The following is a 27201-nucleotide window of genomic DNA, read 5'->3' as shown; positions in this document are numbered from 1 at the left end:
TTTCTACTCATATATTTTTTTGATCATGTGCATCTTTAATAGCAAAAATTTAAATTACTGATAACAAAATTTTCATTGTGGAATTAATAATTTTAGTAATTTATAATTTAAAAACAATTATCAATGTTAGTTCAAAACTTTTATCAAAGATATTTATTCAAAGTAAATTTTGAAATTAAAATATTTATTTATTCAATATGGTTTATAGTTTAATTTAGAATGATATATATACATATATATTTTAAATCTTAATGATTAATTAAATTAGACTTTTATTTATATGATTTTGTAATCATTTGTATTTTGTCATAACAAAAAATTTAAACAATGGATCGCAAAATTTGAATGTGAGACTTTTAACAGTTTTAGTAATTTAAAGTCGTTTTTTAAAATTCAAAATATAACATATACAGAAAAATCTAAATTTTTATAATATGGTTATTGTGATTTTTTTAAATTATTTTAATAGTTTAAAATTAAACAAATTTGATAGAAGATACATTATTTTTTTATCAGATCTTTATTATTCAAAATCATTAATTGTCATATATACTTTAGTCACATTAGGCAATTCCGTAATCTTTATTTAAGAAAATAATAAAAGACATTAATAATGAATTTATGGTTAGTTTAATAAAAACCTTATTATATAATTAGATGTACCAACATATTTCTCTAATTATTCTAAGAATCATTTTAATGATGACACGTATCTACAAAAAGAAGTCGTAATGTTTCACAAATAATATATAGGGACTAATCTTGGTGGATTCAAGAATTAATGTCCATATTTCCAAACCCCCCCCACGATTCTCATCAACCAATAGCCATTCATCTCCTTGAGAATGTGAACACAAAAAGACAACAAGACAAAGTTGAGAGTTTTCTTTTTTCATCTCTTCTTTGTTTGGATTCGCCATTACAGAACCGCTCTTTGGTCTCTTCCTCTTCCTCTTCTCTTGTCTGATAAAAATCAAAACTTTTTCTTCTCATAAAGATTTAAAAAAATTTCAAATAAAAAGCCATTCATGAGCGTTTCATCGCTTCCTTGACACTTGTCTTTCTCATCATTCTTCATAATTTGTAGAGAAAAGGAGCCACTTTTCTTCTTCCAGCTATTAACAATCCTCAACATGCTTCTCCTTCATTCTCCATCATCATGTGAGCCATCTTCTTGAACTCTCAAAACCCACCAGAATGTCTAAGAACACACAACTCGAAGAAAACACAGAAGCGAAGCCATTCAAGAGGTCGAGGCTCGTCTTCGAGCCGTCTCTAGGAGTGTTGGGGTTCTCCTTACTCGGTTTATGCTTGGTATGGAGCTTCTTCTACTTTGATTACAGAACCGTAGCTGCTAAAAGCTATAACCTTTCGGACAAATCAGAGAGATTCGTTTGGCTCAAACTTGACAACAAGAACAACAAGAGTGATGTTATTGGTTCAAACAGAGTTGGGTTTCTTGAAGAGAGTGGAGATGGGTGTGATGTGTTCGATGGAGATTGGGTCTGGGACGAGTCTTATCCTCTGTATCGGTCCAAAGATTGTAGCTTTCTCGATGAAGGGTTTAGGTGTAGTGAGTTTGGAAGGTCTGATTTGTTTTATACTCATTGGAGATGGCAACCTAGACACTGTAACTTGCCCAGGTAAAGACAAGTTTAATGTCTTCTCTGTTCTTGCATAGTTTTTGCCACTTGGTTTGTTCTAGAGAAAGTAGATTTTGAACAGTGTGGTGGAAACAAAAAAAGGGTTATTGAATCTTAGATTAGAGCTAAGGATACAGTAAACTACAATTTGTTACAGAAACAGTAACTTAAGTCATAGCTTGTTTGAGTTTATGTTGCTTTTGTCAGAAATTGAAGAACATAGTGAAGAACAAGAGAGAGATGTTTAATCTAGAAAGTAGAGAGAGATAGAGTAAATAAGGAGAATCTTATTTGCTTGATTAATTTGCTTATGAGAACATCCCATATATATAAGGGTTGCAAGTATGGCAAATGGTAGATGGGATATGATAAACTAATAATCCATTGTCTTGAGACTTTAATCCACCATACATGCTTGTCCCTTGTAGTGGCATCTCCATTGTCTTGAGACCTTAACCCACCATGCATGCTTGTCCCTTGTAGTGGCATCTCCATTGTCTTGAGACCTTAACCAACCATGCATGCTTGTCCCTTGTAGTGGTATCTCCATTGTCTTGAGACCTTAACCAACCATCTTGTTTCTTATTGCTTCATCTTCACACTCCCCCTCAAGCTTGACCATAGAGACTGGTCAAACTTGGAAACCATGAAGCATTCCCTCATTAAAACCTTTAGCTTGGAAAAACCTCATGGGATAAAAACCAAGCCAAGGAAAAAGAGTAGAACACTTCATGGCTAAGAGGATTAGTGTGATGAAAAATCTACGAGTCCTAACTTGGAATGTATGAACTCGCAAACCTTGGTGCTTGCAGCCTTGGTAAAGATGTCAGCTAGTTGATCCTCACTTCTTGTGTAGCAAGGTAAGATGATCTTTTGTTCCACTGCTTGCCTAACTTTATGACAATCCACCTCAATGTGTTTAGTCCTCTCATGGAACACACTGTTGGAAACTATGTGTATTGCTGCTTGATTATCACAATGCATGGTGATTGGAGTTGATGTCTCTATACCCAAGTCTCGAAGTAGGTTTCTGATCCAAATCAACTCACTAGTGAGCTTCCTCATTGCCCTATATTCAGCTTCAGCACTTGAGCATGACACTATCTTCTGTTTCTTGCTCTTCCAAGTGACAAGATTGCCTCCAATAAATGTACAATAGCCGGTAGTGGATCTCCTATCCACTCTGTCTCCTGCCCAATCAGCATCACAATACCCAACTATCTCTGTATTTTTGTTGCATCCCATCCACACTCCTTGCCCTGGCGCCTCTCTTAGGTATCTTAGGATCCTTTCAACCATGTTCCAATGGTGTATCTTGGGAGCTTGCATATTCTGGCTTACTTGGTTAACTGCAAAGCATACATCAGGCCTGGTGATGGTGAGGTATATCAGCTTTCCTACAATTCTTCTATAGTGTTTAACGTCAGTATAGGGCTTGTCTTCAATCTCCCCCTCACGCAGCACCTTATACCCATCTTCTAGTGGAGTCTTGGCTACTTTCGCTCCAAGATTTCCTGCCTCATTCAAAAGATCAAGTGTGTACTTCCTTTGAGATAAGAAAAGCCCCTCTTTAGAGCGGCATATTTCTATCCCTAGAAAGTACTTTAGCTCACCCAAATCTTTAATATCAAAAGTAGACTTAAGAAAGACTTTGGTTGAGATAATACCTTCCTTGTCACTTCCTGTGATGATAATATCATCTACATAAATAAGAATCACCACAATTCCTTGCTTGCTTGTGAGTGTGAAGAGTGTATGATCAGCTTCTGACTTTACAAACCCTCTTCCATTGAGAGTTGTACTCAGTTTGTGGTACCAAGCCCTTGGTGACTGTTTTAACCCATATATTGCTTTCTTCAACCTTAGGACATTCCCTGGCTTGACCATGTCTTCCATACCCGGAGGTGGCCTCATGTAAACCTCATCCTCCAGCTCTCCTTGAAGAAAAGCATTTTTGACATCCATCTGCCATAAATCCCATTCCAAGTTCACTGCCAATGAGAGTAGAATTCTTATGGTGTGGAGTTTAGCTACTGGTGCAAATGTATCCAGATAGTCTTCTCCATAGACTTGGGTGTATCCTCTTGCAACTAGCCTTGTTTTCTTTCTTTCTGGTTTCCCATTGGCAAGGTACTTGATGGTGAAGAGTAGACGGCTTGTAACAGCTTTCTTTCCTTTGGGGAGCTCAGTTTCATACCAAGTATCATTCTTGATCATGGCACCAACTTCATCCCCAACTGACGCTCTCCACTCTTCATGCTTCATGGCTTCTTCATAAGTCTTTGGTACATACTCTTGATCTAGGTTGCTGATGAAGACTACATGCTCTTCAGATAGTCTCGCAAAAGAACATGTTGCTTGGATAGGATGAGCTACTGCATTGTTGTTGAAGTATACTTTGGTGTCCATCCACTGAGATGGTTTCTTCACCCTTGTACTCCTCCTTAATGGTTGAACTTCTTGTTGCATTCCATCTTGATCATTAACAACTTCTTCTTGGATAGCTTCTTCTTGGATAGCTTCCTCGTGGATAGCTTCGTCATGGATATCTTCTTCAGGGATAGCTTCCTCATGGATAACTTGCAAATTAGGTTGGTTTCCCCCCTCATGATCAGGATGGACTGCTTCTTCAATTGATGTAGCTTCATCCACAACTGGAGGTATATGTGAAGTGCTCGGTACGCCACTTGTTTGAGGCTGGCTGATGCCTAGGTTTTCCAGAATGATTCTCAAGTTGTTTGCCCTATCTGAAGATCCTTGTGAGAGATCCTGAAGGCTTTCCCAACTCTTCTCATCATAGTATCCCTTTGATTCCACAAACTTAACATCCCTTGAGACCATAACTCTTCTTGATTCAGGTATGTAGCACTTGTACCCCTTCTGCGCATGAGTATATCCTATGAACATGCCTTTGACACTCTTGGCTTCAAGCTTGTTTCTCTGTTCCCCTGGTATCAAGACATAGCACACACACCCAAAAACACGCAAGTGATCAATTGGAGGTTTTATTTTGTTTAATACCTGAAAGGGAGAGTTATCTTGGAGGACTTTGGTGGGGATCCTGTTGATCAAATAACATGCTGAGACCACAGCATCTCCCCAGAACCTCTTTGGAACATTGGTATGGAACATCATGCTCCTTGCAACCTCCATAAGATGGCGATTCTTCCTTTCAGCAACTCCATTTTGTTGTGGTGTGTATGGGCAACTTGTTTGATGGATTATGCCATGATTTGCTAAGTGATGTTTGAAAGCAGTGCTTGTATATTCTCCGCCATTATCAGACCTAAAAATTTTGATCTTGGAATTGAAATGGTTAGATACATAGTTTTGGAAGTTAATAAAAGCTTCTAAAACTCTATCTTTAGTTTGAATCAAGGTGAGCCATGTATATTTTGATTTTTCATCTATGAATGTAACAAAATATTTATGGTTCTCCCTAGACATACAAGGTGCTGTCCAAACATCAGAGTGCACAAGATCAAAGCAATTTTCATAAATAGTCTTAGAATTAGGGAAAACAGATCTCTGATGTTTACCAAGAATACAAGCCTCACAACTTCCACTCTTTAAAGATAGATTAGGTAACATCAGTCCTAAGGCACGATAATGAGGATGACCTAATCTAGCATGCCATAAAACATCACTAGCTAACACAGAAGCAGAATTGAAAGCACAAGATAAATTTGAAAGCTTGGTGTTTTCAAGCAAGTAAAGCTCTCCCTTGCTCACACCCTTTCCCAGCATCTTCCTGGTCTTAATATCCTGAAAGCACACATCATTAGGACTGAAAATAACATTGCAATTTAGATCATTGGTTGCTCTCTTAACAGATAATAAGTTGGATGTGAAAGTAGGCATATAAAAAGCTTGAGACTCCTTATCAAACAGTTTCAAGTTTCCTACTCCTTCAATTGGAATTCTATCACCATTAGCAATCACTACACTCCCTAGAGCAGGTTTAACATCACTAATCAGTCTAGCATCCCTAATCATATGATGAGAAGCTCCCGAATCGATGATCAAAGGTCTAGTAGTATGTGAAGCACTGTGAATAGAATTTAAAGCATTGACACTGATGTTACCAGAGTTTGCATTGATAGCTTTGATAAGGGCTTCAATGTCTGACTTGCGGATGAAGGCATCATCAGGGGATGGCTGGGACATGGCATGGGATGTGGATCCACCAGTGTGGGTGGTTGAGATCATAGCTCTTCCATCTTCTCCTATGCGCATGGAGCCTGGTACTGTGGTTTCATGAGCTCTTGCTTCATGTGCTTTGGCCTGGTTGTATCTGTTGGTTGAAGCAGGTCTGAGGTGAGGATGGAGGATCCAACAATTGGTTTTGGAGTGGCCTAGATTCTTGCAGTGCTCACAAGTCACAGACTTGTCTCCTCCTCTTCTTGGTTTGAAGTGTGCTTTGTTGACTGAAGCACTCTCCATCTTCTCAGCTTTGTTTGCCATAGACAGTTCCCCTTTTCCACCAAAGAGACCATCTGAGCCTAGCTCCTTCCGAAGTTGAGCACACACATCATCATAGCTTGGAAGCTCTTTAGCTCTCAATATGTGTTTAAGTACATCATTGAAGCTTGGGTTGAGTGTGAGAAGCAATCCAAAGACCTTGTCTTGCTCACGCCTCTCTTCTAGTGTACTAGGATCAGTGGTACTTGGTCTCAGCATCTCAAGTTCAGACCACAGCTGGCTGTACTTCCCAAGGTGCTTGGTGAAGTCCATCTCCTCTTGCTGTAAGTTGTTGATTGCCCTCTTAACCTCAAAAATTCTGGTGAGGTTTGAAGTGTTGCCATATACCTTGTGTAAGGTATCCCATAGCTTCTTTGCAGTCTCACAATGTGAGTAAGACTCCATGATAGGAGTATCAAGTGAGCCTTGCAAGATAGACAGCACCATGAGATCCTCCTGACCCCATTTGCCTTCATCTACCACTACAACCTCCTTGCCATCTTCTCCTTGGGTGATTTGTCTTGGGGCCTCACTTGTGGTGATGTGCTCCCATAGACCTCTTCCTCCAAGAGCTGTCCTGGTCAATCTCGACCAGGTAATGTAGTTAGGACCTTTCAGGATGACTGGAATCCTAACTAGCTTGTGCTGCTCCATCTTTGCTTGTTATTGTCTAGCGGGTAAAAAATAAAAAATTTGCCAAAGAGAAATTTGAATTTCTGAGGCTAGGCAAGAGAGAAAACAAGGGAAGCCAAGATATGTTCTCTAGAAATGAAGAAAGTAAACCAAACAAGTGAAAGAGTAAGGTGAATAGAGTAAATTTGCGGAAGCAGTTTGGTGTTCAAGAGCTTGGATGGTTCTGATACCATGTTAGAAATTGAAGAACATAGTGAAGAACAAGAGAGAGAGATGTTTAATCTAGAAAGTAGAGAGAGATAGAGTAAATAAGGAGAATCTTATTTGCTTGATTAATTTGCTTATGGGAACATCCCATATATATAAGGGTTACAAGTATGGCAAATGGTAGATGAGATATGATAAACTAATAATCCATTGTCTTGAGACTTTAATCCACCATACATGCTTGTCCCTTGTAGTGGCATCTCCATTGTCTTGAGACCTTAACCCACCATGCATGCTTGTCCCTTGTAGTGGCATCTCCATTGTCTTGAGACCTTAACCAACCATGCATGCTTGTCCCTTGTAGTGGTATCTCCATTGTCTTGAGACCTTAACCAACCATCTTGTTTCTTATTGCTTCATCTTCACAGCTTTCAGCGTTAATGTCGCTGTCTATGGTCTCTTCTCAAGTTGTGTCCGTAATTTATGGTTTAAGATAAGCACAACCTAGGGTCAGCTCTCTCTTATCTCGTGAACCAGTCGTCTTCGTTGCCTATTAAAGCCAATGCTTTTTGTTCTCTTCATCTCTTGATTAGATCTTTTCATAATGGTCCCTTCATCAAACACTTATTTTTTGCAAAGGCTTTTGTTTTATATGAACCCGTGAGTTTCTTGAAATGATTAGGTGCCACATAACATGTATGCAACATTATCGTCAAAACTCTTGTCAATATAGTTTTTTTTTTTTGTCCTTGCGCAAAATATTCAAAAAATCGCTAGGCCGTGGTTAGATTGCTTATAAAATATTATTGTTTAGGCGGTGCGCGTAGACCTATTTCCAAAAAAAAAATTATTTTAGAAAAATCGACCCGATTTTTAGAACACTGCTTAAAGTTAAAGCCTTAATGTAAACAGGTTTGATGCTAAACTGATGCTAGAGAAACTTCGAAACAAGAGGCTAGTCTTTGTTGGAGACTCAATAGGAAGAAACCAATGGGAGTCTCTTCTTTGTCTTCTCTCTTCAGCAGTCAAGAACGAGAGCTCGGTTTACGAAGTGAATGGAAGTCCCATCACAAAGCACACAGGGTACTTAGTGTTCAGATTCAAGGACTACAACTGCACGGTGGAGTACTACAGATCACCATTCTTGGTTCCTCAAACCAGACCACCAAAAAGATCAGCCAATAAAGTTAAGACAACTTTGAAACTAGACACTATGGATTGGACTTCGAGTAAATGGAGAGATGCAGATGTTTTAGTGCTCAGTACTGGACACTGGTGGAACTATGGGAAGACTGTTAGAACGTAAGTTTTGTTGTCTCAGTGTCTCTCATCTTTGTTCATTTTATCTGATCTTGAAATGGTGTTTGTGACTAACAGGGGATGCTACTTTCAAGAAGGAGAAGAAGTGAAGCTTAAGATGAGTGTAGATGATGCTTATAAGCGAGCTATGGAGACCGTTATGAAATGGATACAAACCGAGGTTGATTCAGACAAAACTCAAGTCTTCTTCCGCACATACGCCCCTGTTCATTTCAGGTTTGTATAGCTCTTAACTCTTTTTTTAGGGTTCAATTGCGTGTGTAGCACGTTAGTTGCTTTTTTAGGGTTTATTTTCAATGTGCTTGGTCCTGTGAAACAGGGGAGGAGATTGGAGAACGGGAGGAGCATGTCACATGGAGACGTTACCTGAGATTGGAACTATCTCGTTGGTTTCATCAGAGACATGGCAACAGTTGAAGATTCTTGGAGATGCGTTATCACATTACTCCAACAGATCAGAGACCGTTGAAGTGAATGTGTTGAACATTACGGTAATGTCTGCTCAAAGAAAAGATGGTCATCCATCGGTTTACTATCTTGGCTCGCGTGGTCCTGCACCGCTTCATCGCCAAGACTGTAGCCACTGGTGCCTTCCTGGTGTTCCTGATACGTGGAACGAGCTCATGTATGCGTTGTTTATGAAACAAGGAAGAGCCAAAGAAGCAAATAGTACAGGAAATGTCACAATGTCGTGACCCTTGACAGGACAACAAGCTCAGGTTTCTTATGCTGATGGCGTTTTATTGAAGGTACTGAGCTCAAAGATCAAAAAGGGTTTGAGTATTTTTCGATTAGATTCATTGGGTGGGAATATGTAATTAGGTTGATAATTTTAAATGCTGGTTGTAAAGATAAAAAAATATTAAATGATATTCAAAGTTTCATATAGATTGAGAGTTACCACACACACAAGTCTAGGTTACCTTATGAAACAAGGTTCAAATTGAAGATTTGGTCTGAAAAACATTGAAGATTTTTGAACCGACTACAAGAAGAACAAGTAATGATACTGTCTGGATCATGCTGATCTGTGTCTGATAAATCAGAGTGCACGTACGCCTGTCTGGCCACTTCCTTTTAAAAGTGTGCTTTATATCTTTTACGTGTAGACATAAAGAGCGACGTACCAATTATATCAATTATCATCAAGGGTCATGCCAACTAAACATGCATACCACTTTAACCCCACGTTCTTATACCGGCTCAACATCTTTAGCTTACTAAATGACTACTTAACAAAAGTGCATGTATCATTATTATTCCATGAAATACACCAACGTCTTTTTATTCTATAATTTTATGTTTATTTTCCGCATAATCTAATATTGAAATACTAATTACAAAAGAGGCCCTTTCAATGAATCAAGTCATGATATGATTCACAAAAGACAAGTCGGTGAAGCTAAATAACCAAGTCGGTGACTGTGACATGACATGAGCCTTAGCAAGAATATGATGACTTGATTATACTCTTCGGAAACACCAAGTCCCACACTCTTGACATTATTTATTTGGTCATTTGAGGATCATGGAGTAAACATAGAGATAAAACTTACTTTCATTTGAATCAGTAAATATGGTTTAAGATGGTTTGGTTTAATAAGCTCAATAGTGAATCCATTCACCAAACATTACGATGACTACTATTTTGTAAATATGTTTTTGAGTCATTTAAATTATCTTTATTACTTAGACAGAAAAGTTATACAACTTAACAGTTTGACAACCGACAATTTAGGTCGAGCATATGCGTTGAAGAGAGGTTTGAACATATTTTCTTCACGAGGCTAACAACGAACAATCAACGTGTTTTCCTTCAAAAGCTAAATAAAAGGTCAAAATTTATTCGGATAATAACATTTTGAATGTCGATATATAGTTAAAAGTTAAAACATATCTCAAATGTGGCCCTACCGTTCCATATAGTTTGGTATATATGCATAGGTCACCCATCGTCGACATGTGCTTTTTCGGTGGATAGAACTTTTGTCAAATGTTGCTCAAAAAAAGAAATTTTTTCAAATTTAGATAAAATATCATTTGGAAATTACGCGTTAGAATAAGCATTTTCTTTCTTCAAAAGTATACAAACATAACTCGTTTCTATTACAATTTTAGCTATATCTTGTCAAGACATATATCTTGGTCCTAATTGATAATGGTTTACTAACTTGGATGTACATATAGAAATTTTGTTTCACAAGTGATATTTTTATTTTTCTCACTTTTCTCTACAATATAAGCTTGTTTTCTTATTTATCTTGCTAAATTTGTTGAAGAAATTATATATGTTTGTAGAAACTTTAATTATATATCTTTGTTTTGTTCTTGTTGTGAGTTGTGAGCTTTTGATTTAAAATCCGTAGGATTGCAAGTAGTAGTTTTTTTTAATCAATTGCAAGTAGTAGTATCATTGAACAAACCTTCCGTCGAGACCCATTTGTGTGTGGGGACTTACTTTTGCCAGATTAGATTGCATTATATATTTATTCTATCTCTACTCTGGACCCACTCTCCCACATGCACTTCTCTCTATGACACCCTAGCTCTTGCCTATTTATGCCATCCTTTGAACATTCTCCCTCACATCTCCACTTGAACCGTTTTTTCTAAATACTTCTTCCTACAGACAACAAAAGTCTAATAGAAAGATAGAAATATGGCTATGGACCTTGAGCTTGATGATGATGTCTTCTTTGCAGACATAAGCAAGCAAATCAATCTCTTAATCACAGATGAAGATGAACAGAACCCTATCTCACTCTCCTCTTCTGTCTTCCAGGTTTGTCCAATTACCTCTCTCTCTATCTCTCTTGATTAGATGTGGATGATGATCATTGAATTCAAAAACAGGGGTTGTTCAGAGAAAACTACCAAACATCATCAACACCACATATGATGTACCATGAGCAGAATTACAACCTAATTAGAGAGAGCAAAGGGACGGGAGTGTTCATCCCAAGATGTACTCAGCCAAGAAGGAAACAACAACATAATCATCCTCGTCAGAAGAAGCAAGGGAGTGCCGGTTCCCTCATCTCGAAGCAACAGTTTTCTCATCATGTTTATGACAACAACTACACAACTCTCAACAACAACCGAGAACACATTACCCTTCATCATGCACCTTCTAACAACTCAAGAAGAGCCTATAGAGACATGGATTTGTGTCATTAATTCATATTATATATAATTGATTATTGATATATTATAGATTTTATGTTTGTAAGATCAGCAAATAATAAGGATGAAGGAGGAACCATCAATCTAAAGGGATTTGGTGTGATTTACGCAACTGTCAACACAGATTAACTTGCTCACTCTTACCATATAATTGTATCATTTTGTCTAATTTATTTTAAGCAAAGTAAAAAATAAACCCCATGAAACTAGTCCTCAACGATCATCAATGTAGGAATTAATTTCTGGACCAGGACAACTCTCATGTGAGTTTGGAAAGTCTTCCATGTCAGGTTCAGAACCATTCAATCTCTTTAGGACCTCACAGGTACAGAGTAACAGTTATGTTGGCAACAATGTTTGAATAAACAAAAGTCAGATCTAAAGAAGAAAAAGACTTGAACCGGGCCTCGTGGTCTGGTTGTAAAGGAACCTCGGCTGAGGTGCCCGCCATCACGACTTCGAGCCCCGGTTACAGCGGATTTAACATCCCTTTCGTTGGGGCGCTGGACCCCTACGGGGATAGTTGAGAATCTGGCTGCCCAAATACCAGAGTTATAAAAAAAAAAGAAAAAAAAAAAAGAAAAAGACTGACACAGACTCACACCCACATGCCTACATGCCCATCACTCTTATTTTTTTTTTCTTTTCCATATTATAATTTTAGTATATTTAATTTCTTTCTATTACACAGACATAGAATTATATATGTATATTCTTCTATATAATATTTTTATTAGAAAACAGAAGTTCACAGTTTAGAAATTTCTATGGACCAGGACCAGTACCAGATCAGAGCTGTATGTTTTCTGTCAAGTAGCTGTAATTTTCTTAAATTAGTATTAAATGTCAAATAATACTACCACATATCAATACGTGAAAGAATAACTCAAAATCTGTTTCTTACAAGTTGCAGAGTGCAAACTTAACCTTTTCTAACCCTAGCAAACGTAGTCACGTATCACCTTCTCTTGTGGAATCGGTTTCAGAAGAAATAAAAATAATTTCCAAAAATAATTATTTGTTCATCACTTGTATAATGTGTTAATCAATCGAAAACTACATAATGTATTATCATTTTGAATTTGATAAAAATATAAAATGCTGCAGTATTATAGTATTTGATAATGGTAACATCATATATAAGAGCTTTTTAGTCAAAAAATAATATATATAAGAGATTTTATTCCATTTAAAACCTTGGCTACTTAATAATAAAACAACAAAATAATTACAGCGCGAAATTCAACGACCGGTTCAGATAAAAATACTTAGACCATGATCAACCGGGTTGTTTAAGGGGAGTGCTTAGTTTAATTAGAATTAAATAAAATAAAAAATGGGTTAAATGAGAAGAATCGCTTCTTAATTAGGGGTAGGAAGATCCGACTCTTCTGGGACACGTGGTGTGTTTTGGGTACATCTCTCTCTCTTTTGACAAAAGCCGTGGGCCTCTCTCTCTCCTTCTCGCCTGCGAAACCGCGTCTCTCTACCTCTCCTCGTCGAATCCGCCGGTCTTTCTCGATCTATCACTGATCGGTTGCAGCCGTCGGCGTATCTGTCGGTGGAAACGTCGTCTGTGTCGGTGGAGTCGTCGATTGTGTCCTATTTGATCGACGACGAGGCGTCTCTCTAGCTCTCCTCCAAGACTCCGCCTCTCTTTCTTCATCTCTCATTGGCGAAGAATCGCAGAGTCTCTTTCGGTGGCTCGACGGCTCTCTCTCTTGGTGGCTCGACGGCTCTCCTCGACGATGGAAAACCTCTATCTCTCTCTCCACGGCTCAACTCGACGAAGCGAAAGGTAAAGCCGAGTAATTTTATTTTATTTTGTCTTAGATTGTTGTCGTTCAATTGATGCATGTCTTAGATTGTGGTATATCTCTGTGATTTTGATTTGTTTGCTTCTGTAATTTTGTTTGTGTGTTGAGATGGTTCGGATCAAGAGGACATCAATGTTCTACTTGATAATTAGTTCTATTTCATATGATATAAGGTCTAGTCTTTGAATAATTAGTTCTACTTCATATGAGACAAGGTCTAGTCTTTGAATAATTGTGTTTTTGTGTATCGTTAATGTCTCAGAGTCTTTGAATAATTGTGGTAATGTCTCGGAGTCTTTGAATAATTGTGTTCTTGTGTATGGTTCTACTTCATATGAGAGAAGGTCTAGTCTTTGAATAAAGATCACCTCTGATCCATTTTGATTTGTTTTTTTTTCTGTGTGTGTTGAGATGGTTCGGATCAAGAGGACATCAATGTTCCACTAAAGGATCAAGAGACATCAAGGTTCAGATCAAGATGGTTCGGATCAAGAGACATCAAGGCTCGACTACAATTGCAATACAGGTAAAACGCCTATCTTGATAACTTACATAGATTGAAAGTTGGATAAATATTTCATAGGGTCAGATTGATGTGTTGTGAATTGAATTGATTGTGGTTAGTGATAGCTGTAACTTTATATTGAACCCGTTGTAATTAATGGTGTGGTTACTGATAACTCTGTGTTAGGTAATAAATATAGCTTTAACTCTGTGTTAGATAAAGGTCTAGTTGAAATGGTTGGGTGTTATGAACGCGATCAATGCTTTTTGCCTTCTTCTTGCCGTGATATATGCTTCTTGCATTCTTCTCTTCTAAATAAGTATCATTCTTCTCTTCTATAAAATAAATATCTTTCTTCTCTTCCATCTATCAAAAACATAATTTTTTTTCTTTCTGCCTTCTTCTCTTCCATGGATTCCAATTCATATAAGCCGATCTCAAACTTTGTTGACCTTTTGAATAGTCAGCAAGACAATGTCTTTGGTTATGTTCAAGACAATGTCGAAGTTTCTTCCTCCCAAATCCCTTTCTTTACCAGTCGAGCGAAGGAAGAAGACAGTCCTGCAGAGCGAGGAGAAAGGATGACATGGACACCAGTAGATGATATTGCCCTCATCAGCGCTTGGCTAAACACAAGCAAAGACCCAATTGTGGGCAATGAGCAAAGAGCTGGTGCGTTCTGAAAAGGATTGCTACATACTTTGCGGAAAGTTCCAAAGTTGCAGGTTCTGAAGTGAGAGAAGCTAGTCATTGTAAGCAGAGGTGGCAGAAGATCAACGATCAAGTCAACAAGTTTTGTGGGTCGTATGAAGCTGCGAGTCGAGAGAGAAGTAGCGGCCAAAACGAGACTGATGTTCTCAAATTTGCTCATGAGATCTTCTACAACAATCACAAAAAGAAGTTCACTCTTTAGCACGCATGGAAGGAGTTGGGCAATGGCCAGAAATGGTGTGACTTGTCTGGTTCTAAAACCAAAGGAAGCGCTAAGAGGAGGAAGTTTTTTGATGACAGTGCACAATCATCAAGCTCGCACGCATTTGAAGCCACCACTGGTGAAGATAAGCAAGCAACCATTAGGCCAGCGGGTATTAAGGCATCAAAGGGACATGGTAAGAAGACAATGGCTGAGGGTAAGGCGCTCGATGAGGTTCAGATTATGTGGACAATCAAAAAGGAGGACTTGGCTGTCAAAGAGAGGCTGTCGAAGATGAGGCTTCTTGACTCATTACTCGCTAAACAAGAGCTAGCTGAGTATGAAGAAGAGCTGAAGAAGAAGCTCATTACCGAGTTGCTGTCTAGTTAGTTCTAGTCTAAGAAGAAGTTTCGCTTAAGCTTCTGTTGGTTAAGGTATACTCCAGTGCTGCTTTGTTGCTTGTTGTTTTAATCTGATTTGCTTAAGCTTCTGTTGTTTAAGGTCTACTTGTGTGCTGCTTTGATGTTTGTTGTGTTGTTCTCCTGATCTTTGTCTCCGTGTGACACAAGGCATTAGTCCTTGTGTTATACAAGTAATGTAATGGTTGTGTTATTCTCATGATAAGGTCTTCGTTTGAATAATATAAATGATTGTGTTGTTTGTTTATCTAAATGCTTGTGCTAAGTATTCTCATGTTGCTTGTCAATATTTTCAGGTTACGGAGTGAAAATGGAAGCATCAAGAGTCGAAGAATCACGGAGTGGAAGCAGCAGTTAATCACGGAATGGAAACAACAATGTCTCATGTGGAAGCAGCAGTGTCTCAGTGTCTTATATGAATTATTGTCTCACTTTCTCATGTGAATTATTGTCTCGGTGTCTCTTTTGTATAATTGTGTCTTCTCTCTTTTGTATTATTGTGTCACGAAGAAGCTGTGAGATTTGTATGTATGTGTCATGTGTTGTGTAAACTTGTTCTCTCTTTTGTATTTAAGGTCATCTCTTATTTCATTCTTATCACACTTCTCCTTTCGCGTTCCAATCTTATTAACAAACACTCTCTTCTTCCAAACTTATCACATTTCGCGTTTTCACAAAACCAAACACATTCTTGTTCCATACTTCTCATCATATTAACAAACACATTATAGTTCGATACTTCTCGTTTTCACAATTTCTCATCTCTTGTTTCATTCATGTTCCAAACAATTTGTCATCTCTTGTTCCAGTCTAGTTCATACTTCTCCACCATCTTATGGCATCATCTTCTCATAATAATTTTGAGGAATTAGATGAAACATTTGATCAACATTTTGATCAATTTTTTGATCAAACGTTCAAAAATCTTTGTATTAATTATGGTGATCAACAAGAAGAGCGAAGAAGATGGAAAAAACGAGTTTACATCGAAAGAAACCGTGAAGCAGACAATCTTCGTATGTGGAATGATTATTTCAGTGAAACTCCAACATACCCTGATAATCTATTCCACCGACGATTTAGAATGAACAAGTCGTTGTTCATGAAAATTGTTGATCGACTCTCCAATGAAATGGAATTCTTTCAACAAAAACAAGATGGTCTCGGAAGGCTTGGTCTCTCTACGCTTCAAAAATGTACTGCAACTATTCATGTCTTGGCATATGGTACGGCGGCTGATGCGGTTGACGAATACCTCCGGCTCGGTTCAACTACTACTCGGTCATGTTTGAAAAATTTTGTGGAAGGAATAGTAAATTTATTCGGCGATGAGTACCTAAGATGACCAACACCGGCTGATCTTCAACGTCTTCTTGATATTGGAGAGCATCGTCGATTTCCCGGGATGATAGGAAGCATCGATTGTATGCATTGGGAGTGGAAGAATTGTCCCACCGCTTGGAAAGGTTAATATTCACGTGGTTCGGGAAAACCCACAATCGTTTTAGAGGCAGTTGCTTCCTATGATCTATGGATATGGCATGTGTTTTTTGGACCTCCAGGTACCTTAAATGATATCAATGTTCTTGATCGCTCACCTGTTTTTGATGACATAATAAAAGGTCAAGCTCCGCAAGTCACTTTCTATGTCAATCAAAGAGAGTATAATTTGGCTTACTATCTCACCGATGGTATTTATCTGAAATGAGCAACTTTTATCCAATCTATTCCAATACCACAAGGCCCGGCAGCGGTTTCATTTGCTCAACATCAAGAAGTTGTCCGAAAAGATGTCGAGCGTGCTTTTGGAGTCATGCAAGCTCGTTTTTCCATTGTTAAAAACCCATCACTTTTTTGGGATAAAGTCAAAATTGGGAAGATTATGAGAGCATGTATCATACTTCATAATATGATAGTAGAAGACGAACGAGATGGATACACTCAGTATGATGTCTCAGAGTTCCAACAAGGGGAAGACAACAGAAGTTCACATGTCGTTCTCACGTATTCTACAGACATTCCTACAAATATCGCCAATATGATGGGTGTTCGAACTAGAATTCGTGATAAACAAATGCATCAACAACTGAAAGCTAATTTGGTTGAAAATATATGGCGTAAATTCGGACGTGATGAAGACAACAACTGAGCTCGGATGTTTCTTTCAAATTATTCTCGTTTATTTTACTAATATTTATTTTCATGTTTTTTTTTAAATCTATGTTTTAAATGTTATATTTTAATATGTTTTTTAAATAAATAAAATTATCTTTAATAATTTTTTTTCTTAAGAACCCCAAATTAAGAATCTACCATTAGAGCCGTTAAAACAAGAAGTTTCTTAACAAAAGTCCTTGAGCTAAATCTATTATATTTTTAAAAAGTCCTTAAGCTAAATCTATTATATAAAAAATAATTAAGAACCCGATTCTATGGTTAATCTTGCTCTTAGGCGACTTTTCGGTTCGTTTGTTTATTACAAATCCGTTATGTCATCTTCCCCGACCATCATCACCACTGAGTTCCACATCGTCTCTTTGAATGAGCTTTGTGTACATGTAATCACAGGCCTTAAATCTTAGATTTGAGGGTTATATAGGCGATTTAATAAAAAATTTAATGATTTTTTTACACATTTGAGGTCTTATATAGGCAATATACCTTGCCGTCCCCACCGTGTCCCCGTCTCAGAAACGTAACGGGTACGTGAGACGGCTATGAATTGCCGTCCCCGTGCTTCATAGGTTCTTATATCTATTTAGTTTTCTTCAAAAAAAATTGGGATTTGAAGCCAATGGTTCATTTGGCTTTGACCAGGACCACCCGGTGTAATCATCATGCAGATTATTTTGATGAAGTATGTTCTTTTTATGTTCTAGGTGGGTATCTATGGCTATGCTGCGTATTCAGCGAGCAAGTTTGGGCTTAAGGTTTGGCACAGTCACTGCAACAAGAAGTTATTGCTGATGATATTCATGGCACTCTTGTTTTTCCTCCTGACACCGATACACCTGGTTTTGAAGAAGGTAAACAAATACATTACTCTGAAGCTTTTGTCTACTATTTTTTAAAGATTCATTAGTATGCATAGAGTATAACAGAACATGAAAGTAGCTAGGATTAGGTAATGCCACTAACGAGTTTCCTTATAAAGTTGGAGACAGACTACATAAAGGTTGTACGTTATGGTTGGGAGATATGAAACTAATGTTGATCTTTAGTTGTTGTTATGAGATTAAATTCTTGACCTTATCTGGTCTGAATAATTGTATCAAACTTGTAGTATTGTGTTTTGTGTTGATGTCACTGGGATTAGGTAGTGCCGCTAATGAGTTTACTTATGCTGAGCTGATAACGCAATTAAAATGCATCCAAAAAGTTGGAGACAGACTACATAAAGGCTGTACTATATGGTTGGGAGATATGAAGACATGAAAATATAGTTGATCTTTGGTTGTTATTATGAGATCAGACCTGTGCCCTTATCTGGTCTGAGTCGTTGTATACTCTATCAACTTTATAGTCTTTTATTTTATTCTTCATTACGAGATTGCCGGCTCGGAAGAACTGTGATGTGTGAAGTACTGAGTGATGACAATCTCGTAAAAGACAATTACTGAGAGTGAAGTAGAATCTGATAATTCTCAGTTCATTGAATTTTATATTATGAAGTTCTTGATGATGATAAGGGTTTTTATTTGATTTCCTTGTTTTCATCTCACAGAACAGAAGAGCAGGCCTGAGGTCCTGCCTGAGTTCACTACCATAATAGCTGCGTAAGAAGTAGCCAGGAAAGCTATGGATGGAATCAAGGCAGGAAAGTTCACAGTCTCATGCAACTTTGAAGGATTTTTATTGTCTCTCGCGACAACCGGCATGTCCTCTCAGAGGTCGTTTTGGCTAGCGTTTCTTGAAATTATTACCGCAGGGCCTATAAGACTAGTCGCTCTCTTTTTCCAATGGGATTGGTATAACGCTATAGAAAAATGGAGCAAGACCAAAACACATAGTAAGCAGCTAATACCATCAAGCTAATTCAAACTAGTAATTCTTCTTGGTTTGACTGCTTCACTCCTTACTCTTTTTTTGCTATTTTTAATTTTGCTTCTCTTTTGTAATTCCAGAGAGCTAGATGGCTATCTGAAACATTCTTTTCATATTGGTTCTTGAAGAAGAAGAGGTATAAGGAACGAGATGTAGTTGAGATTTTGAAGGAAGTTGTTCCATCTAATAGTTTAACTGTGCTGCATGAAATCTGAGAACTTCTTAAGGTTTGTTCAAAGCACTTAGAAACATTTGTATCTAGTCGGAGGTGACATTTTCTCAAGTGAACTCCATGCTGATCATGCATAGAGATATCACCAGATTCTCGAACAATAAAATATTGCCCCATTCTCCTTTCTCGGTGGCCATGATTGTTGAGGCTTCCCTTGTGTGACAAGACTGCTTAGTGTAACCAGGGGTTTTATCAGGGCCAGCTCAATGGTGTCACGGACCCTGGGACAAAAAAAAATTAATTTCTAAACTATTATTTAAAAAAAAAAGAAATCTGATAAATATATGTTTTTTTTGAAATACATTAAGTATTTTTAAAAATAAATCTATGGAAATAAAAAAAAATACTTTCATATAAAAAATTTTGGGCCGATCTCCCTCCGTGGTTGGCGGTGCTCTTCACCGTCGCTATGTGAGGGAGGATATCCTCTTTCTCTTTAGTTTAATCTAGGTTTCTATGGTTTATGGTAGTTTAGGTGAAGGTCGTTGTTGTCAAGTCGAGGGTTGCTTTAGATTTGGGTTGTGGTGCTTCTGTTTCTCTTCGGTTGCTTGCAGTTATGGCCAATTCTTTTTTCGCCTTGTTCTAGCTTTTTGGATTCGTCGGTGTGAGGTATATTTGCTGTGGAGGAATCTACTAAACATCTCCTTTATCCACCATGGAGACGAAGCAGTGAGTTTGATTTGTAGGTTTTCTCTTGCGAGGAGGTGACCAGTTTTAGCTCTGTAGATCGCTATTCTGCCTAACGAGTGTCCGCGTGTAAGACCTGTAAATCTTCGCCGGTGTTTTTCCCTTTAGCATTTCAAGTTCTTGTGTCCTTGAGCCTAGGTGTTTGGTTTTGACTTGGTTCTGCCTTGGCTCCGGTTTGCAACAGTCTTTGGTGTTGATGTAAGTTTATCATCGCTCATGCTTGTTCCGATGTTGCACCTGTTTTGGATTGGTGGTGTACCCTTTAGGGTTGGATTTGCCTAAGTCATTGGTTCTTTGGTTATCTTTGGTCTCATGTTTTTCAGGAGTGTCTGCGAGTTATGATCAGTCCATTAGTTCCAGCTTTAGTACATGTGGCTCTCTAATGCTTTTTTCTCGTATTATCCTACCTCATTGTTATTATCTCCCTCTTTTGGGCTATTGCTTCCGTAGATATTACCATTTTCTGCCGGCTTTTGTAATCCACGATGTGTTCCGTTATGAAAGATTATAAAATTTTGAGTTAAAAAAAAATGGGCCCTTTTTCTTATTTTTATAAAAAAATTGGACCCTTATGTATTAAGAAATAGGAGGATAACGATTGGGTCCGGGGCGGTGGCACCGCTCGCCCCCTATCTAAGCCGGCCCTGGGTTTTATATCCAGCAGGGTATCCATGAAGTCTGCAACGTCGGTTTACTGTATGATCACCCATGCCGCAATGATAACAAATAGTTCTTCCTTCTGTTTGTAAGCAGGAACATATGCAGCAACCAGTTGTTCAAAAGATGTGGCTGTTGGCGATGCCTTAGATATCACTGAAATAGTGTCATTTGTTTTCATTGAACTCTGTCATTCTTTTTGAGAAATTAGATTGAAAACCTTAGAGATGGATGGTTTTGGTTCCAACATCAGATACCGAGAAAGAAGAAGCTCGAATCGGACTCTAAATCAACAAGATGAAACAGAAGAGAAGAACAATTGATGTGATACCATATTAGATTCTGTAGATGTTGAGCACGAGCCCAGAGAGAGAGATAAAGAAAGTAAAATTTGTCATTATTAATCTGGTCGACATTATGTTACAGTTAACGTTTACTATATACTCTCTCGGAAAGTTCACCCAAACTAAAAAAATAACGGAAATATATGTAAGTTGTTATTAATTACATCTTTCTGACCAATATTATTTGAGATAAATAAAATTATTTATAAAACCAATGAAGTTTACAATTAATTTTCAGCTGAAAGTAAGTATAATTTGCATTGAAATTGTAGAATGACACTTTTTATGTAACAAAAAAAAAAAGATAGAATGACACTTATTATAAAACAGAGAGAGTATCGTATACCAATCTGGTTTAATATCTCTATGATCACATTAGAAACCAGTTTATTAACTCTATAAACTGTGTATTTGCGAGATAGTTTGAGTAATCATATCAAACTGAAAAAAGTCATTTAGTTAAAAAAAATATTTAGAACAAGAAGCAACATTGTTATATAAAATATTAAATAACTAAGCTAACAAAAAAAATATAAAGATTAGACCATTTTCACTTAGTCTAAATTAGTGCAAGTTTTCAAAATTAAATTTTATAACTGGTTCATTTAATAGAAAAAATAGTTAAGTGAAGAGGTGAAAACACCCTTTTTTTTACCAAAAAAAAATAGTTAACAAACTCAAAACAAAGATAAATCTAACCTACTGAAACTAATTAAAAAATACTACACTTAACACGACAGAAATTTGAAACAAATATAAGAAAATATTTTCTTTTAAAAGTATAATAAATATTAAATATGATAGAGAGAGTAGAGTTAATATGGTAAATTGATGATAATTTAACGATTTTGTGGCTGCAAGAAAATGACAATCAAATTAAAATTAAAAAAAAAAACTTGTTTGGTGTAAGTTTATTCTTTCTTAGTTATATTATTTATTTCAATAATATCAAATTGATTAAAGCAAACGTGTGCTTTAAAAGGTTAAAGTAGAAATATCAAATATGACAAATTATTGTACTTTATGGTAAAAGCAAAGATTAATAGAAAAAAAATATTATTGAAATTGAATTTAGTGATATTCTAGTAAATGATGTCTTAGGTGAATGTTTAATTCTTATAAGGTAAGCACGGCTCCTCCGGGTACTTTTGAAATGTAAATCCAAAGCGTTTTGTTTTCAACTTTAAATCGTGTTTCAAGACCAACCTGTCACAGTAGCGGTGTGACTCATTGATTCTGTCATTTGTGTTTCTCTTAATGATTCATATGCTATAAATGATTGGGCAGAAAAGCTTGATGCCAAAGATGCATTAAGTTCATTGATTTTTTTTTTGGCTCCTAAACTTTGTGGTGTTTAGCTTCTGTTGGTTCTTGCTTTAGACAACTTTATTTTTCTGCATAACATCTATTATTTAGTTTCTTATGTAATTGTCTAAGAGTTGAATTTGAAATAAGATCATCTATGAATCTTCGTAGGAGGTGTTTTTTTTTCTTAGGAGGTGTTATTGGTTCTCTATAAAAAAAAAATTTCATAGCTTTCAATGGATTTGCTTATAGAGGTTGATGGAGAAAAGGACATTGAAATAGAAAGCTAGATAAACCAAGATTTTTGGAGTTTTTTGTGGGTGAAAAACCATTACATTAAAGAAACCTAACCATCAACCTCTTCAGACATCAAAGTCTTACATACGATCAAAACCTAACCATCAACCTCTTCAGACATCAAAGTTTTCACACATTAAGTTTTACATACGAGAAAAAGTAAACTTGTGTTAGTTCATTCAACTTCATACCTCTCCTCCAAAAAGTAATGACCAAAGGTAACAGCCCAACGCCCCCATTAGGAGCCCTAACCATCAACTGATAAGATCACCATCAGCGTCGAAGAAAAAGCGCCCCACAGCCTTTCTTGTGTTGTAGAACAATACACCACTTCGAACTAGTCCCACAATACTGGTCAAGGTCGGAACCCAGGGGTTCCGATCAACCATATGGACATTGTCCACTTGCCAAATCCCTGCAATTTCACTGGTACGCGATTAGGAAGTTCCAGCTGGATCAATCTCGTTCATGGAGAGCGCCGGAGGATGTAGTTCAAGTTCAAGATCAGCCATTCCTTTAACTTGTTAAAGCTCCGTGAAGAAAGCTCAGCGGTAAAGAAAGAGATTCGCTGACTGCGCAACATCCTCTGTAAACTAAAATCAATTTCATTATATTAAAATATATCAGATTTAAACTTTTTATTCATTTCAAATTGATTCATTATTCATTTGAATCTAGATTTTTAAATATGTATCATTGTATTTATAATTATTCATCATAGTTTATGTACTATAATTGAACTCAATAACAAATGATTAACAAATCTACTAGCTTTTCAAAGTTCTACAATAATTGCTTGACCTTGGTTAAAATGGAAGTAATTGTTTGAATGAATTATAAAACAATGTTATAATGGAAAAACTGATGGTGTTTAATAACATTGTTTTAATTTGAATAAGAAATGATTTTAAAATATCATGGTAAAATGTTAGATTTCTTTTATTGGTAAAAATCATTTGTTTCTTGTCAGTTTTATACTATTGGGTTTAGCCCATTTAAAGAAATTATAACTCAGAACCCAATGAGAGGAAGTAAAAAGTTTTGTTGTTGAGAATCCATTGGGCTTAGCCCATAAATCGAAATGTTCGTCCTAAACCCATTTCGTCTCCTCTTCCTCGCCTGCACCATCACCTCTGACCCGGCGAAGCTAATCCGTTAGCTCCAACTGCACAGCCGGAGGTAAGCCATTTCATTCTTTATCGTCTTCTTTTCTTCTTTCATAGCTCTCATTCTCACATTATTTTTCTATGATTCATGGATCCCATTTTTTGATTTTGGTACGAACTTACTGAGTTTGGATCATTCGTTCTGTTTTTTTTTTTTGTTTAATAGAGTCATGAAGAAGCTTATATCACTTGTCAAGAACGTTCATTCTCGCCAATGCCAAGTAAACTGGTCTGTGCAAGTTCGTTTCTTACAGAAAGATTCTGTGTCTATCACTTTATGATCCGTACGGTCTAGCCTTCAAGCAAGATCATGGAGATAGCTGAGCGTATAGCTGCAACGTCTCCACAAGAGCGGAAAGTAATCAGTCCTACACTCAACGAACACCTGAGGCTTCCGAAGCAAGAGATGATTTCGACGCAAGGGATGATGAGTTTGGGAGCGAAACAAGAAGCTGGAACGGGAAAACAAGAGGAGAAGACGGTGTTTGATGTGAAGCTGGAGAAGTTTGATACAGCTGCAAAGATCAAAGTGATTAAAGAAGTGAGAGTGTTCGCGAGTTTGGGTCTCAAGGAAGCGACAGAGCTTGTGGAGAAAGTACCTGTTGTGATTAAACAAGGTTTGACGAAGGAGGAAGCTAATGGAATCATAGAGAAGATCAAAGATGTAGGTGGAGCCGCAGTTATGGAGTAAGTGGACTTTGATTTGTGTGTTTGGTATTGTGATCACTTCTTGGTACTTACAGTAGATGTTTTGTAATAACAAATCAATGAAATCATAGAGTTTTTCAAGAACTTTGTTTCAAATTTCAACTTTGTGTTCGTAAGTGAGTTCTGGTTCTTTATCACTAGATTTGGTTTACTTAGTCTCAAGAAATCTAGTTACTGACATAGTGACATGAGTTCAACACCTTGTTTGACGAAGCACAACATGGAAATACATAATGGCTTGCTCTTGTTCCATGTTCATGACTAGCTCAGCTCAGGTCGGTTTCGATCTGGTCGGGTTTGGATCTATTTTTAATTTTTATGAAACCCCTAACGGAACCGAGTTAAACCCAAAAACCGATAAAACCCCGAAATCATGAGTTAAACTCAAAAAAGCAAAAAAAAAAAAAAACATTCCGATGTTTCTGTTTTTTTTAAACAAAATATTTTTTTATTTATAAATTATATTTTAGATATCTAATTCGAGTGTTTGGGTATCCATTCGGTTTTGGGATTGGTTCCGGTATGTGTTTTTTTTGGGTTTAGAAAAATAAGAATCGTTTTGGGTTTTGTAAATTTTGGTCCGGTTTTGGTTTCTGACGGTTCCGTTTCAGTTCGGTTTTCGAGTTTTGATAATATGCCTAGACCTTATTCATAACAGATCGACCTCGTATAGGAGGATGATGTAATCCTCAACGAACTAGTTAGTTAAAGGCCTTGAACGTTTGGCGCTACGTCAATGTCCAACGAGCAGAAAAAACACAACAGAATCATAACACAACTCTCAAAATAAAGGCTACGTAACCATTTTCTCACCCTTAATAAATAAAAGCCATTCAGCGCCAAGAAATGGAAAAACCATCATCAAGAGAGTAGTTGAATCAGTTTCAAATGTCGACTTACAAGCTTCTCCTTATCTCCTTTATCCTTATCTTCCTTAGTCGTCATGTGCTTAGCGACATCGGTAACTTCCTCCCTTTTTCATGATCTTCTTGTTCAAGTACTCTTGATAAATTCACTATCTATTTACTTATAATGTATTTTCCTAATTCTTGATTTGAGATTGTGAATACGCAGATGAAGAGGACGTTCTTTTCATAGGCATCAACAGCTACAGAGCATCACAGAATCTCACAACCTTAAACAACAACGAGAACGCAGAGTGTCTAGCCGACGAAATAGCTGATCAACTCAAGAACAAGCCATGCACCAACGACACTGGCTCAGCCACAGTACCCGGAACCGAGCCACAGTTCGCAGACTACCCTAATATTCTAGCTAAATGCCACTTAAGCGTCTCCGACACAAGAGACGGCTTGATCATGCCCGCATGTGTTCCTTTCTTAGAGTCGAGCCCAAGCCTCGTCCTCACAAACTTCACCAAGTCACAATACTCGTTGAGTTTGAACGATTCTAAGTTTACGGGAATGGGTATTGGTAAAGAAGATGATTGGATCGTTGTGGTTCTCACTACCAACACACCACAAGGAAGCTTCTCTACAGCTACTAAAGTGGACTCTAATGGCTTCACTTTTGCTATTGGCTTCTTTAACTATGTGTTTGTTTTCATCTTGTCCTTTTGTTTCTTTCTTTGTTGAAATATCTATCACATGTTTCAAGGTTTTATTGGTTTCAACTCTTCCTACTATTGTATATCAAATAAAGAATCATATGTTCTTGTGATATTTACTATTTTTCTTTACGTTAACCAAATATATATTGTGAAAGTTTTTTTCATTTTCGTTTCAGTAGTTTGAATGTTCACTAATATTAATTTCTACATCATGAGATATGTGCTTTAAATTTTTAAGAATTCATTTATAAATAATTATGAAAATTTTAATTAAAAAAATATTTACTATGATTTTAATAAAACTATTAAACGTGAATCACTCATAAAAAGGTTTAAGAAACTGAATTGTTTCATTTTCTGAAAGGATAAATATCAATAATGTATGTACTAACAATATATATGATATTGATAACTAGGATTAAAGCACTAAACACATGTTATACTAAAATAAACAAGAAATATATAGTCTTATACACATATATGAATGATCTTTCTTCATAAGGAAGTATACAAATGTTATAAAACCTTAAAAGTAGAAATCACACATACAAAATGAACTCTCAGATGTAACGTGTTTGCCTCTCTTCTCTTTTACATGACATATCAGTCGTCAATCACTCATATAATAAAACGAAGATGGATAAAATAAACGAAAGTGTTTGATTCATTTTTTTTGTTGAATTATCTATAGTGCTTGGTTGGATGGTGGGCTGTGAAAGAAAAGCTGAGCAAAATTCACAGAAAAACATTAAAGAGGAGAGAAACATGAAGATCTTGCTTTTATATTTCTTGATTTTTCTTCCATATCTATTAATAATCAACATTTTCGTTCAAAAAAAAATCAACATTAAGATTTTGTGCTTTCCTCTTTTTCAGTGTTTGGACCATATTTGATTGAAGTATTGACCATTTGTAGATTACACATATATATCCCCAAATCAAAGAACAGAGAATGACATGTGAAGTTTTTGTGTTTTGTGTACGTTCTTGACAAGTCACTATCTAATGATTTGAGAAATATAGAGAGCGAGGTACTCCTCTTCTACGTCAATTTATTTTTGTTTTGTTTTCTGTGAGGTTTACAGTTTAT

The 27201-nt window shown here is 36.8% G+C and overlaps 5 protein-coding genes and 1 long non-coding RNA gene across 8 annotated transcripts; all 6 read left to right on the top strand.

Annotated features, from left to right (window-relative positions):
* The first annotated feature begins 785 nt into the window (after window positions 1-785).
* Window positions 786-9152, top strand: LOC106388846 (protein trichome birefringence-like 10). Its single transcript, XM_013829015.3, has 4 exons — window positions 786-1643; window positions 7857-8246; window positions 8322-8480; window positions 8584-9152. Exons 1-4 carry the CDS (start codon window positions 1198-1200, stop codon window positions 8957-8959), a joined length of 1371 nt encoding a protein of 456 aa, XP_013684469.1. The 5' UTR covers window positions 786-1197; the 3' UTR covers window positions 8960-9152.
* A 1457-nt stretch (window positions 9153-10609) lies between these two features.
* LOC106385637 lies at window positions 10610-11559 on the top strand. Its single transcript, XM_013825542.3, has 2 exons — window positions 10610-11046; window positions 11118-11559. Exons 1-2 carry the CDS (start codon window positions 10924-10926, stop codon window positions 11439-11441), a joined length of 447 nt encoding a protein of 148 aa, XP_013680996.2. The 5' UTR covers window positions 10610-10923; the 3' UTR covers window positions 11442-11559.
* Window positions 11560-14179: 2620 nt separating this feature from the next.
* LOC106384166 (glutathione S-transferase T3-like) lies at window positions 14180-15459 on the top strand. Its single transcript, XM_013824174.1, has 4 exons — window positions 14180-14441; window positions 14495-14622; window positions 14683-15067; window positions 15398-15459. Exons 1-4 carry the CDS (start codon window positions 14180-14182, stop codon window positions 15457-15459), a joined length of 837 nt encoding a protein of 278 aa, XP_013679628.1.
* Window positions 15460-18146: 2687 nt separating this feature from the next.
* On the top strand, window positions 18147-21564 carry LOC111204501. Of its 2 annotated transcripts, none has more exons than XR_002656978.2 (3): window positions 18147-19110; window positions 19226-20262; window positions 20388-21564. It is a non-coding gene; the product is annotated as an uncharacterized LOC111204501 (long non-coding RNA). The 2 variants fall into 2 exon arrangements; XR_002656979.2 differs by having other exon boundaries at window positions 18587-18728; window positions 18826-19110; window positions 19226-21517.
* A 1453-nt stretch (window positions 21565-23017) lies between these two features.
* Window positions 23018-24892, top strand: LOC106386449 (50S ribosomal protein L7/L12-like). Its single transcript, XM_048750120.1, is given in 3 exon segments — window positions 23018-24101; window positions 24103-24126; window positions 24128-24892. Coding segments are annotated over 3 exon segments (519 nt in total). The 5' UTR covers window positions 23018-24003; the 3' UTR covers window positions 24525-24892.
* A 167-nt stretch (window positions 24893-25059) lies between these two features.
* BNAC03G34510D (uncharacterized GPI-anchored protein At3g06035) lies at window positions 25060-26223 on the top strand. Of its 2 annotated transcripts, none has more exons than XM_013825544.3 (2): window positions 25060-25502; window positions 25601-26223. In XM_013825544.3, exons 1-2 carry the CDS (start codon window positions 25430-25432, stop codon window positions 26134-26136), a joined length of 609 nt encoding a protein of 202 aa, XP_013680998.1. In that variant the 5' UTR covers window positions 25060-25429; the 3' UTR covers window positions 26137-26223. The 2 variants fall into 2 exon arrangements, with proteins under 2 accessions (XP_013680998.1, XP_013680999.1); XM_013825545.3 differs by having other exon boundaries at window positions 25108-25502; window positions 25616-26223.
* Window positions 26224-27201: the final 978 nt, after the last annotated feature.

This window comes from Brassica napus, chromosome C3 (genome assembly GCF_020379485.1).
Source record: "Brassica napus cultivar Da-Ae chromosome C3, Da-Ae, whole genome shotgun sequence".
In the NCBI taxonomy this organism is placed as follows: domain Eukaryota; kingdom Viridiplantae; phylum Streptophyta; class Magnoliopsida; order Brassicales; family Brassicaceae; genus Brassica; species Brassica napus.
This window is presented reverse-complemented; position numbering and strand designations above follow the sequence as displayed.

Bases quoted from the DNA above. Each gene is read 5' to 3' on its own strand.
- LOC106388846 (XM_013829015.3), top strand. From the start codon at position 1,198: ATGTCTAAGAACACACAACTCGAAGAAAACACAGAAGCGAAGCCATTC. The intron at 8,247-8,321 runs GTAAGTTTTGTT...TGTGACTAACAG, and splicing joins TATGGGAAGACTGTTAGAAC to GGGATGCTACTTTCAAGAAG. The intron at 8,481-8,583 runs GTTTGTATAGCT...CCTGTGAAACAG, and splicing joins TACGCCCCTGTTCATTTCAG to GGGAGGAGATTGGAGAACGG.
- LOC106385637 (XM_013825542.3), top strand. From the start codon at position 10,924: ATGGCTATGGACCTTGAGCTTGATGATGATGTCTTCTTTGCAGACATA. The intron at 11,047-11,117 runs GTTTGTCCAATT...ATTCAAAAACAG, and splicing joins TCTCCTCTTCTGTCTTCCAG to GGGTTGTTCAGAGAAAACTA.
- LOC106384166 (XM_013824174.1), top strand. From the start codon at position 14,180: ATGGATTCCAATTCATATAAGCCGATCTCAAACTTTGTTGACCTTTTG. The intron at 14,623-14,682 runs GTTCTCAAATTT...TTCACTCTTTAG, and splicing joins GCGGCCAAAACGAGACTGAT to CACGCATGGAAGGAGTTGGG. The intron at 15,068-15,397 runs GTTAGTTCTAGT...CAATATTTTCAG, and splicing joins CATTACCGAGTTGCTGTCTA to GTTACGGAGTGAAAATGGAA.
- BNAC03G34510D (XM_013825544.3), top strand. From the start codon at position 25,430: ATGTCGACTTACAAGCTTCTCCTTATCTCCTTTATCCTTATCTTCCTT. The intron at 25,503-25,600 runs GTAACTTCCTCC...TCTTGATTTGAG, and splicing joins TCATGTGCTTAGCGACATCG to ATTGTGAATACGCAGATGAA.